The sequence below is a fragment of the Meles meles genome, chromosome 11 (assembly GCF_922984935.1).
Source record: "Meles meles chromosome 11, mMelMel3.1 paternal haplotype, whole genome shotgun sequence".
Taxonomy (NCBI): domain Eukaryota; kingdom Metazoa; phylum Chordata; class Mammalia; order Carnivora; family Mustelidae; genus Meles; species Meles meles.
Genome location: NC_060076.1, coordinates 4,878,457 through 4,890,892, shown reverse-complemented (window position 1 = coordinate 4,890,892; position 12,436 = coordinate 4,878,457). Strand labels below are relative to the sequence as shown.

Below are 12,436 nucleotides of genomic sequence, written 5' to 3'. Positions count from 1 at the left end.
AACGTGCCGCCAAGCTAGCTAGCCCACGGCCAGAGAGCTCGGGCTGCTTGAGAGCACCTTGCGTGGGCTCCCCCACGAACCCCTCCACAAAAGGGAGATGGGTGACCCTGTGGTACCGCGGAAGGGGGTGACGAAAAGGAGCTTGTGAGCCTCTCCCGCTGTCATGCCTGGCCCGCTCCTAGCCAGGCTCTCTCACTGCAGAGCAGATGACCCTGTGGTGGCCCGGGGCTCTGTGCACTGGTCCGTAGAAACTCAGGGTGGTCCTGTCCCTGAGATAAGGCTAGTCACTTCCTGGATTGTCGATCAAGAGCATGAGCACTACAAGTGTTGATGGTTGTGTCTCACGCAGGGGTGGGGTCGGCAGCAGAGCGAGATGGGGGACGTTGGGATTGACAGGTCAGTGGCGGGCCACCTCTTCAAACAGCTGGACTTTGGGAGTGACTTTCCTCCCCTCCACTTCTCTCCCATCACCTTCACGGCGAGCCCCACATCGGCTTGGGGGAGGCTGGCCCGTGCGGGCATTCGCGCTTCTCCCATGGTGATGGCGGCTCGTGCTCTCCCTTGGCCACCCGGAGCATCAGTTCAGCGCCCCGCTTCTGCCTGTGCCTTTGGGCCTGGAGCCCGTTTTAGGCTTTCTACCTTCTTTGGGCGCAAACTTCCTTTAATAAAACACCCATCCAAACATGGTGGGGAAGTGTGAGTTGTCTTTCCCCTCTCCCCCCAAAAAAGGGTGAAGGAGAAGTAGTTCCTGATGGTGTGCGCTTTGTGTTCCCAAGTGCTTCCGGTGGTGGCTGCTTAGGCAGGAACAGTCAGATTTGCGTTTCTTAACCGACGACAAAACACTTCTTACCCGTCTCGGTTTTTAAGAATTAGTTTCCTTTATTCCTTTCGTTCTTGGCATGGCTTCAGTGTGTCGAGCGAGTGACCCACCTAGATAAGCATCTGAAAGGTCAAGGGCTTCCCTGAGCCGCATCGGAAAAGGAAATGAGACTGGAAGTCTTGCCTCTTCGTTCTTCAGGGCCTCTCTAGCTCCCCTCAGATCAGAATTAGGAGCATCATGGTTTCCCTTGTTTCGCCGCCATTCCCTGAGCAGGTCGGGCGACAGCACACGTGTCCGACCCGACTGGAAACGCAGAAGCTGGAAGCCATTAAGCTTGCTTCGATTTTGCTCCGACCTTATTTTCCCTAGCTCGACAAAACGTGAAGCTGGTTGTCCTGGGAGGAGATGAGTGAACGCCAGCCCTCTTCTTCAGAAGAAAACCGCCTTGCGGGAAGCTGGTAGTTAGACTGGAGCTGTGTGGGAGCCCAGATGCGCGCCTGCAAAGGAGCTTCTTCCCTGGGCCCTGTCGCAGCTCCCGTGCACAGTGTGTCCGTGGAACCCGGAGCCTGGGTTCCCAGAGATTAGGAACTTGTCGTCAACATGCAGCGAATCACAGAAGGTGCTCGCCGCAGCCCGGCTCCCTTGAATCCCAGACTTGTCACTAGTTTCTCCTCAGACACCTAGCTGCAGCTTCCTTTCTGTTCCAAGTAGATAAGAACATTTTTCTGACTCTGATCTCCCTCAACATGTTCCCCCTTTCTTTAGATACCTCTAATCTATTTGGAAACAGTGGGGCCAAGACATTCGGTGGCTTTGCCGGCTCATCGTTTGGAGAGCAGAAGCCTGCCGGCACGTTCAGCTCTGGAGGAGGAAGTGTGGCGTCCCAAGGCTTCGGGTTTTCCGCTCCAAATAAAACAGGTACTCTGATACTTATTAGCTGTGGTTTCTTTTTAGATGTGTAGTACGTATGTGTAGTTACCTGGAAGAGAGTGTGTCTAGGGTGGCTCTCAAGGGAGTAGGATTGGAGTGCAGATGAAGTGAGTTTTCCTCCCCGATTCATTTTTGTATTCACTGAGCATCTACTGTGTTCCCAGCACTGTTCTAGGTCTCCCAGACGTGTTAAAAACAAGAATGTAAATATTTAGCAAGTGCAGAGCGTCCAAAGTAAGGGAACATACGAGACAGTGATAACTAAAGTATAAACAAGAAAATACCCGGTCCCGGACAAGCTTGGGGCCCATTCACAGTCATGGGCAAGACAAGTCATCTGCTTGGTTTTTATGTCTCTTTGTCCTCTTTCTCAGGTCACTTTTTTTTTCTTTTGAGCATGACATACATGAATATATTACATATACGTGTCCCATACAGCATCCATGTACTGTGAGTACACGGGGCAGTGACTTCTCCCGGGAAGAGCGTGCCGGTGGGGTGAGGGGCAGAGAGCGCCACCCGCACTGCTTAGCCCAGCGTCGCTCATAAATGCGCTTGTGAACTGTGTGGCTTTCTGTGATCATATGCGAGGTTTAGGATTTCAAAATTCGAGGAACAATACACGTTTAGATACAAAAACATACTTCATTTCTATCAACTGCCTTTCTGTCCTCTTTCTGTCTCAGATCTCCAGAGGGTCTGCATTCCTGTCCTGTCGTGTGGAAAATTGTGTGAAAAGATCCCCCCCCCCCCCCCAAAAATCAGTGGCAGAGTGGGGGAAGATGTTTGCAGAGAAGGAAGTTCTTTAAAGCAGAATCCCCAGGGGCGAGCGGTCAAGATGCATGTCCCTTGTGTGTCTGAGAGCCTCTGAAATTTTGTGAGTTTCGGAGGAAGGACCCCCCCTCCAACCCAAGGACCAGACGCGTGGGTGGCTCTGACTTAGGACCACCCCACATTCCGTGCCTGGAGTCCCACCTTCTAGAACCTAAATTGCTCTGGTCGCCATGAGTGTGCTCCATTACTCAGACCTGTGGCTTGGGTGGGTTAGTCTTTGATTCTTCCTAGAATTTCCAGTGCACTAGACAAGAGCGTTGTGGCTTTGTTTTGCCCCCAACCTTCCTCGCAGTAAATGATTCAAAAAAAAGAGAAGGCTACAAAGCTCTGGGTCCTAAGTCAGCAAAGCAGACATTTGACCAAGAAATTTTAATCATCATCAAGGCATAATTTATTTATTTATTTATTTATTTTAATTAATTTATTTATTTTGCGGAACCAGATAATGGTTTTTTTTTATTCATGTGTTTTTCTTACATGTTGTTCCTTATCCTGGAATCAGGTCCCCCTTGACTTTGAGAACCTTATGCTTTTATTTTTTTAGTCTTAGAGAAAATATATCCTCCTACCTTTCAGAGTATTTTTCCTGTTTGACTGTTGGCCCCGTGGAACCGCTCAGACTGCGGACGGCAAAGCTGCAGGGGACGAATGAGCCGGTGGCTGCAAGGGTGACAGTGAGGCCGGAAGCAGCCCGTGACCCCTGTGCTTCAGGCGCTTGGGCTCTCACTGCAGGACTCGTGGCAGTTTCCAGGGGCCTCCTGCTGTAGGAGGGGGTGCCGCAGAGTCCTGAGCATAAGGACAGGCTGCTTTAAATAAAGGAGTCATCCTTCCTGCCCACACAGTGCAGATGCCTAAGACATCACGATTGGCATCTTGCTTTCATACAGATTGTAGATGGACCGTTTTGCTGGGCCTTTGGAAAGTTCCAGAAGTGTCCATCCTCCCTCAGTATAGTTACCTTGGGAAATAGTAGTGCTGGAGATTACTTGGGGGGACAGAGGTGGGCCAGACGGCCACGCCCGGCCCGTCGGGCTCACTCCAGTTGTGGTGGAGGGAGGCAGGCTGACCCGTGTGCTTCAGTGGTAGGCGCTCTCTGAGTCATTCAGCCGGTGCTGCCACGATCAGCTGGCTGAACTTAGGCAGATAACATTGTCTGAGCCTCTTCCCTCCTGTGAGGTCGGGCCAGGTTCTATCTGGGACCATTAAGGCCAAGTGTTGTGCAGCACGTGGCACACCCCCCCACACACAGGGCCCTCAGGAAGTCGGGTCTTGTATTGTCATTGATTGGTAGCAAATTGCTCTTATGGAGAGGAAAACCGTGAAAATGTAGCATCTAATAAAATCACACCCTTCCTAGCATCAGGAGTGAGTTGCCTTCCTCAACAAAATAAAACCAGAGTGCCCATTTTCCTCCTCTTTCACTTAGCTCTGACCGAGGTTTGTTCGGGGGCTGTGTGTGTGTGTGTGTGTGTGTGTGTGTGTGTGTGGATGTGTGGTGTGGGTGTGTGGGGGAGGAGTGGCCCACGTGCATGTAGGGTGTTTAACCTCCTCTCCCCTGTCCAGTTTACTTTCTCTGTCATTGTGACTTCTCATTTTTCACCCACCCTCCACTAAGAAGAGTAATATTGTGCACAAGGCACCAGATCCGGCCGCGTGTGTCTAGGAAGAAAGCGTAACTAGATCTGTGAGCGGTCGTAAATAATTCAACTGCAAGGGTTTTTTTAGCACTTTTTTTTTTTTTCCAGTCTCTTATATTTGTAACCCAACAGTCTCCATTATCGTGGCTTGGAATTTCACTCAAGGTTTGAAAATCTAGAATGTTAACCCAGACATGAGCCTTGGCGGAAAGTACCTTCACTAGCGATAATCATAAGTAAGCACGTGATTGAGTCACAAAATAAAAAACAACGAAAGAATTCTGCGAACAGCTTTTCCTCCCCAGAGTCTGATCTTTCCTGATTCAGGTAGCAGAAGCTTGTGGTGTGATTATGCTGACGTAAGAAGGCCTGACTCGTGCCTCTGACAGCGGGACTCGCTTTCCGCAAGGGGCGAGAATAGTGTCCGTGGTGCCTCTTTCCTTGCACCAAGGCCGCTGTCATTCCCTTCAGCACGTAGCTTCTCAGGCCAGTACTCATTTTAAGAAATACTCCTTTCTAGAGCAAGCTTCTTATACAAGTTTATTCCATTCCATTCGGCGGATACTCACAGAGGGTCCCAGCTCATAGCCTCAAATGATGTATGCAGTATCTTGGGGTCTGGGAACCCCGTCAGGAGCACAAGGGATAGCCAGGGAAGGATGGCCGGTCTTCCCGCCCGGTGGGCATCTCCGCCAGTCCGAGGAGGCCCCTCGGCGCACCTGACCTGCGGCACGATGGGCTACGCAGGTCCCTGCCTGTGGCCCCCTCCCCCTGTTCACGGGAGCAGCAGGGGGCGTCGGGCCTCTGGTGGCCTCTCCTCGGGGCTGATTAATGGTTTTGTCACGTTTACCTGCCGCCTTCCTCCAGAGAGCAAATTCTGTGCTTTTTTATTGAGGAGTAGCTCCTGACTGCAGAGAAATAGCATTTCTTTAAAGAAATTCTTCTGTGCGGAGAGACTGTGGGGAGAGGTGTGAGAGCCGTAAGCTTTAAATAAATAAAAAGCCCCGGGCTGCGCACCACTGCCGTGCGCCTCTCCGTCTCCTCTGCAACCCGGTTCAGAGGTTCTCCCCTGAGAGGAGACAGGAGCCTCTGGCTTTACCATGTGGGTTTTCACGAAGCTGGAAGCCTTGCGTGTGTCGTGACAGTAACAACATCTGTCGTCTTTGACAGCTGGGCAGGGATCAGAGTTTTCAAGAAGGCTTTTTCAGTGAGGAGCCTCAGAATGGCGCAGTGGGGCGGGGAAGGGGTCAGAACGCACCAGGCTGCTGCTCGGTAATGATCTGATTCCACGAGCCTGGGAGCCGACTTGTCCGGCTTGGCCATGGGAAGGCTCGAGGGTCTCACAGACAAACACAGGGTCTGCTGGGTTCTGAAGGCTCCGAGGAGTCCCCTGGTGGACACGACCCCTGTTCTAGAAGCGGAGGGGGTGGCTCGGTATTTAGAAAGGCTGTCGCCCCCGTCACAGTTGTTTGAATTTGAATTTCTAACCTATTTTCCCCTTTTTCTTTCCTCTTCTGATTTGGCTTCTCACTGCTCACTGTCTTCTCTTCCTGTCTCCTTTCTTTTTCCCTGTTTCTGTTTGCTTGCCTCTGTTTTGCTCAGGTGGCTTCGGTGCTGCTCCAGTGTTTGGCAGCCCTCCTACTTTTGGGGGATCCCCTGGGTTTGGAGGGGTGCCAGCATTCGGTTCAGCCCCAGCCTTTACAAGCCCTCTGGGCTCGACGGGAGGCAAAGTGTTCGGAGAGGGTACCGCAGCTGCCAGCGCGGGAGGATTCGGGTAAGCCCCCCCCCCACCCCCCCACCCCCCGGGGAAGGACCTGGGGACGGCCCAAAGCACGGGGCCTGGTACCCCTGGTGTGGAAAGACAGTTCTTGCATTGTCCCAACTGTAACTGGGCTGAGCCCCCCTCCCTCGAAATCCGCAAACAAGTCAGTCCAGGATGTGTCTTCCTCCCCGGGGAAGGCTCACTTCCAAGCAGCCTCTGTCGGCATGCAGGTGGACAGGAGCTGTGACGTCACCTGAGAACGCGGAGTGCTGGTTCGTGGAACCCTGTTCTCTTGGTGGAGCTCAAGGATGGTTTAAGGGAGAAAAACAGTCCCATCCCGGCTACTTTAGAGCCAGACCTGCCTCTTGTCTGGGGACTTCTGTCAGGGGATTCAAGATGGGTAGTTTTCGCCACATTCTTTGCCTCTCGGGATTGTTGTGTCATCGACCCATTGTCCTAGAGCAAACCACTCCTTTTGTCCCTGGCTCCACTCAAGAGTGGAGCCGAGTGGGTATTCAGTTCACGGTGCAGGGGCCAGCCTCCACCCTGGGCCCTGACTGGGCCCCCGGCACAGTTCCGAGTCTCAGGGACTCCTTGGCTTTTAAAGCTGCTCTTAGCGCCTTGTGCACGGCCTCCCTTGAAAATGCCATATTAGGGATTGTCTTTTAAGGGCCCCAGAAATTCAGTCTGGTTGCCAAAACCCCAAGGAGAAAATAAATAGCCTTCACCACACCACAAAGTCCCGATAAAATGTCTGTGGTGATGACTACAAAGTGCCTCGTTCAGAGGACATAGTAGTGTCTGAAGTCACCGTCTGGTGGCCCTCGGCGTAGGATGCAGGATGCGTAAAGCTAGAGACATGGGGAGGGGAGTGGGGGCTTTGCTTGGGGGATGATCAGGGTACTTGGGGTGAATCTGGCAAGGTGATAGCATCTTTATCTTGAAAGTAAACTAAACTGTGTTTTTACTCATACCCTTCCCCTACACCCCATGAAAGATGCTGGTGTGGAAAGGCTGGCAAGTTTCCAGAAAGTGAGCGAGTTGATAAATTGTTTCCTGGAGTTCATGTAGAGACTAATGGTTCTTTTTTAAGTTTCCCCCAGGAAACCCCAAGAATTAAAGTTAAGGAGCTTTTATTCCTTTTAAAGATTTGTTTATTTGATAGAGATCACAAGTAGGCAGAGAAGCAGGCAGAGGGGGAGGGGAGAGCAGGCTCCCCCGCTGAGCAGAGAATCTGATGCGGGGCTCCATCCCAGGACCCCGAGATCATGACTTGAGCCAAAGGCAGAGGCTTTACCCCACTGAGCCTCCCAGGCGCCCCTAAGGAAAGCTTCTGAAGGAGAGTTGGGACCAACTTTAGCCAGTGTTCTTGGCAGATTCTGACAGACACTGATGTCTCCGGTGACCGCCCAGCACAGGGTCCTGCAGGCTTGGAGGGTTTGGGGTTGACTGGGAATCTTGAGGTTTTATTTATTTATTTGAAACCTGCTATTTTCTTTTCTAGTAGGAAAGTGTCATATTCTGCCTTGGGTGGGGAGATTAGCTCACCCACAAAAATCCTGACTGGCTGATTAGTTCCATTTGGCCAAAGAGGGCTGACGGACTGATTCGGGTGTGGGAACTCTAGAAGAGCCCGTCACCTTTCCCCGGTTCCCTGATATCTGGCAGATGTCAGAGGAGTGCCCACTGCTCACGAGAGGCCTGGAGCAGGGGCAGGAATAGAGCAGGACCAGTCAGGACCGCTCCAAGGGTCTGCTTCCCGAAGACCCCTCACTTGTCATGAAATGTCAGTAGAATCAAGATCTGGAGAGGAGCTCAAGACAACTCACTGGGGGAAGGAGGTTGTCGATAGATGAGAAATGCCAAAATGATGGGATGAAATCCAAGAATTATTGGAGATGGAGCAAAAAATGTAGTGCTGCTCGATTTCCAGATGAGCTGGAATTTCCAGACAGTGGAGAGGAGCAACACCCTGGACCCTGGACATTCCTGTCCTCCCTCCCAAAGCTGAGATTCGCTCTGGGCTCCAGCCTGCTCTCTCTGAGAGGCCACTACTTTTAACCAGGCACGTCCCCTTGACTCGTGCGTGGCGTGCAGCCTGAGCCCCACCAGGGCGGGCCGAGGCCTCCAGGCAGCAGGAGCCTGTGTGGCCACGCTAACCACCGACTGCTTTCTCCCTGGGACCCAGGTTTGGGAGCAGCAGCAACACCACATCCTTCGGCACCCTCGCAAGTCAGAACGCTCCGACTTTCGGATCACTGTCCCAACAGACCTCTGGTTTTGGGGCCCAGAGCGGGGGATTCTCTGGCTTTGGATCGGGTGGAGCAGGTAAGTGGCCAGACATGGTTCCCGCGCCGAAGGCCTCCTGCCTTCTCCTTAGTAAATGCCTTCCCCCACCCCTGACCCTGAAGAAATGAGTGATTTTTACCTGGGGATTCAGTTTAGTATTTTGAAGGCTGAAGGTGGGCGAAAGACAAAATGTTCTTTTCAGGCTTTAATTAGACGCGTAACATTGTGCCGTTCCTTACCAAAGAAAGGCAGGACTGCCTTGATTTTTCTCTCAAGAACCGAAAATAATCATCATCTTACTAGACCTTGGTTTTAAAATCCAAGGCGGCAAATGCCAACAATAAGATGTAGAGACTTGACGAGATGGCTTTGATCTGCTGCCCGCTCACGTCTTCCGAGAGTGGAACGTTTGCTTTTATCCCTGCAACACGTTGAGGAGGCGCGCAAGTCAGGCATCGTCGTTTTACAGATGGAAGACGAAAACCCCATGGGGCTCATTTGCCCTAAGAGCCAGAGAGTGACCCACAGAGCCGGGCCTAGAACCCAAGTATCTTGCTCCAAGAAGCAGCAAGTAGATGGGAAAAGAAAAATACGATTTTGTGACGGTGGGGCGGGGGGGGTCCGTGTGGCCCTGGGCCAGCTGAGCGGGAGGCACTGTGCCAGGGACCGCTGCCCACCATGGGCGTCGGGGAGGAAAGAACCCTGAAATGCCAACCCTCGCCTTCCCTGTCCCACCCTGGCCTTCAGGTGGGGGGCGGGGGGGTGAAGGGAGGGACGCGGTGGGGGCAGAACCCCCCTCCCCCCCGCCTCTCAAGTGTGTGTGCGCTCACTTCACTCCCCCCTTTTCATCTTTTCAGGATTCAGCTTTGGATCCTCTAACTCGTAAGTATCCACCTCCAGTTTCCAGCCATTAGATAAGGAGGGAGGACTCTGTGGTGTGTGAAAACGTTAACTACTGACTTGTGCTCTGTTTGTACATTTGATTTGTTTTTCCCATTTTCTAAGCTTGTTCTGGAAGCAGGGTGGTTCACCAGCAGGTTGTGGGTTTCGTGGACCTGCTGATTTGAGCAGGAGTATAGCAGGCGCTGCCCTGCCTGGCCACCTCCAGGGTCACGCGTGAGAGAGGTCGGCTGAGCAAAGGCTGGAGGGCGGGGCCTGAGAGATGCTGTTCCTTAGTTCTCTGGTAGTTTCTCAGAAGCTTTGTGCTGCCCACGGGCCCGTCACCAAGTCTTGCATTTTGACCCTCGTTCCGTGCTGTGTGGAACTGCGTGACGCTCAGAGTCCCCAACTTGGCCCAAGCAGCTGCAGGAGCCCCGGAGCCCTTCCTCAGAGCGGCCGCTGACCTGCCTCTCCCGGCGCTTCCTCGCAGGTCTGTCCAGGGCTTTGGTGGCTGGAGAAGCTGAGCGGCTGTCGGTGTTCCTTTCCGTTCCCGCGACCAGCTGCGTTCTCAGCCGCACCGGAGCAGCCCTTGCCCGTGAACACTGGCCCTGAAGCATACCCAGAAGAAACAGCGGAAACCAAAACTCTAGTGACGCTTGATGCTCGTTTGTTTTCTTTTCTATTTCGTGTTGGTTGTCGTGCCCCCCAATCCCCGTGCCGTCCCCCACTGTTAAACTCTGGTCTGTTTCCATGCTGAACGCGTGGGGCTTAGGTCACCGCCTGGGAGAGAGGTTTCCTCGTGCCTGGGACTCTGAGAAACCTTCCTGGCCTTCCGCCAGCCGGCAGTGTATGTCTTCGAGGGTGCCACCAGACGTCGGCAGCGTTGGAGACGGACACACGGAGAGGGCGGGCAGGAGCTTCTCCCTAGACTTTGGAGGCTGTAACTTGGCGTCTCCTTTCCATGTCCTTGCTGCTCTTGGCTCTCGGGACCCTCCAGGCCCCAGCCTGGGCGACTGCGTGGAGGGCCGGGAAGCCCCGCACGCAGGCGTCAGCTGAGTCTCAGAAGAGCTCGTGTCACCTAAAGGGAAGGTGCAGGGGGCCGTGGGGCCCCCTGGGTGAGCCCCGTCAGCGCGTCTTCTCGGTCTGGCTCTGGGGGCTGCGTGTCCCGCAGCTGATGTCTCCGACTCTGAGAGGCGTGGTGCAGAAGCGCGCCTTTATCTCCAGTGACAGCGCCTGTCACCAGGCCTGGCCCGCTGTCTGTCAGCCGCAGTGCAGATAACCCTGGGGCGGCCGGGAGCCGAGGCGACGTCGCTGCCACAGATGCCACAGCCCATGCTTGCCAGCCTGGCGGGCGGAGCCCAGCTTCAGGCTGGTCCACAGTGGGGAGCGCGGGACCCTTCCAGTCCAGGCGTTTTCACTGCTTAGGCCTGCGGTGCCCTAAGCAGTTGTCAACAAGCAAGGACGGCCTCTCATCGCAGTCGGGCCAGGGTGCGATGGTGCATTTGGCTCAGGTCATGGCAGGGGAGGGTCAGGAAGGGCTGTTCGGAGTTTTACGTGTTGGAAAGTTCTATTTTAAAATGCTTTAATAAAAGTTTTCCATGTGATTGAATCTGTCCCGTGACAGCCATTGTGGTCTCGCTGCTTCCGTTGGCTTCCCCCCTGCACCACAGCCCACTCTGCTGGTCCCCCTCTGCGAGACTGGCCTGGACCTTCGGTGTGACGTGCAGGCCCCCGCGCCCCTGTCCTGCAGACCGGGACTGGTAGGCCTGAAATGGGGCCTGGACGTCCCAGGGCGTTGAGCTCCCTGGTTCTTAGGCCCCTCAGAAGAGGAGTGCCAGCGTGCGCCACTGTTGGGCCTCAGGAGCCCCAAACCAGATTTAGGTCCCCGGTGCAGCAGGAGAAAGGAGTGGGGGTCCGTCTCTGCCTTCTGCCAGGGCATCTGCCTCTCGGAGAGCTTCGACTTGAGCTGTTTACACGTACCCATGTGGGTCCTTGTGGAATGAAAGAGCCTGTCTCCCTCTGCTCTCACAAGGCTCCCTCAGCTATGGGGCAGGGGACAGCCCCCACGACATCCACACAGCCGGACATGGGGCTTGTTCCCCCCCGCCTGCGCTCTCTTTAGCTCCCACACACGGGCCATCTAGAGCCAGCAGCGCTCAGCTGCCTGGGAAGAGCTCCCAGTGGAGGGCCGGCTCTCGCGGGGGCGAGGTGATGAGCGCAGACTTCTGCCTCGGCGTCGCGTCGTGCCGACGGGCTCCCAGACCAAGCCAGTCCGCTGCCCTCCTGTTTCCCCCCTCCAGGCTCTTTTTTATAAATAGAAGCTGGTTCGGCCTAAACCCTTGACCCCGAGTTCTCTGCGTTAATCCAGCGTAGACGTGGCATGTGACATCTCTCCGTTGTCAGCTGTGCCCGACCTGACAACGCCCCAGCTGCTCGCTGGCAGGCGGCAGCCCCCGGAAATGCATTGCCGGTGCCCCAGCCCCTCTGCCTTCCTTTCCCGGGCTCGGTTACACTGGTAGGTGGCCGGGGTCGTCTCCGAGCGCGGCCTGTGCGCGTCCGCTGAAGGCCGAGCTCCCGGGCATGAGCCCTTCCTGAAGCGGGGCTGGCGCGTGGGCCCGGGTCCCCACGAGGGGAGGGGCCCAGGAGGAGGCCCGCGCGCTCAGCTGCGCCGGTGGGTGGGCAGCTCGCTGGCCTGGTTTCTCTTTCTGCTGGTGTGGCGCGGGAGGGGCAGGAAGGAAAAGGGGAAGACAGTTCAATGAGCGAGGTTGTGTCTTGTTTGGCTCTTCCAGACACAGACGTCCTGTGTTCGTAACTGGTGCTCCAGATGGCAACACGCTAAGAGGCCAGAAAACGGGTTTCTCGGCTACGGAAGAACCCGGATAACAAAATAGGTGTGCGTGCAAGTCCCTTGCATGTTGATGTGGCTGTGAAGCCCCCGAGACCTGAGGCAGAGGTCCCCTCAGTGTCATCCTGCCTGTTGGCGTGAGCACCCGGTGCCTGCCCTCAGCTTTGCTCTCCATTCTGGCAACCTCCAGAGAAGTTTCTAGATCAGGTCTTTAGCGCTGTAGGAAGAGTATGGACTCCCTAGGCTGACCTGATCCTAACCCTCACGGGCTCTGTCACCAGAAGCAGGCAAGGTCCGTCGCCTCCTGGAGCCCCAAGGGCCTTTCTCTTGGTGGCGATGGGGATGGGAAGGCCGGTTTCGCACGGGTTCTCGCAGGGGGCGTGACGCACAGCGGAGTACCCCGCACAGAGCAGGCTCTCACGAAACGAAGGCAGTTCTTG

At 54.8% G+C, this 12,436-nt stretch overlaps 1 protein-coding gene across 5 annotated transcripts in view; it reads left to right on the top strand.

Annotated features, from left to right (window-relative positions):
* NUP214 (nucleoporin 214) overlaps nucleotides 1-10,772 on the top strand; it is a 104,110-nt gene extending 93,338 nt beyond the window's left edge. For all 5 annotated transcript variants that reach the window (XM_046022016.1, XM_046022013.1, XM_046022015.1 and 2 more), the window contains 5 exons: nucleotides 1,586-1,738; nucleotides 5,824-5,995; nucleotides 8,172-8,311; nucleotides 9,130-9,154; nucleotides 9,642-10,772. In XM_046022016.1, the coding sequence (XP_045877972.1) occupies nucleotides 1,586-1,738; nucleotides 5,824-5,995; nucleotides 8,172-8,311; nucleotides 9,130-9,154; nucleotides 9,642-9,675 (524 nt within the window). In that variant the 3' untranslated portion in view covers nucleotides 9,676-10,772. The remainder of the gene's footprint in view (nucleotides 1-1,585; nucleotides 1,739-5,823; nucleotides 5,996-8,171; nucleotides 8,312-9,129; nucleotides 9,155-9,641) is intronic.
* The last annotated feature ends 1,664 nt before the right edge of the window (nucleotides 10,773-12,436 follow it).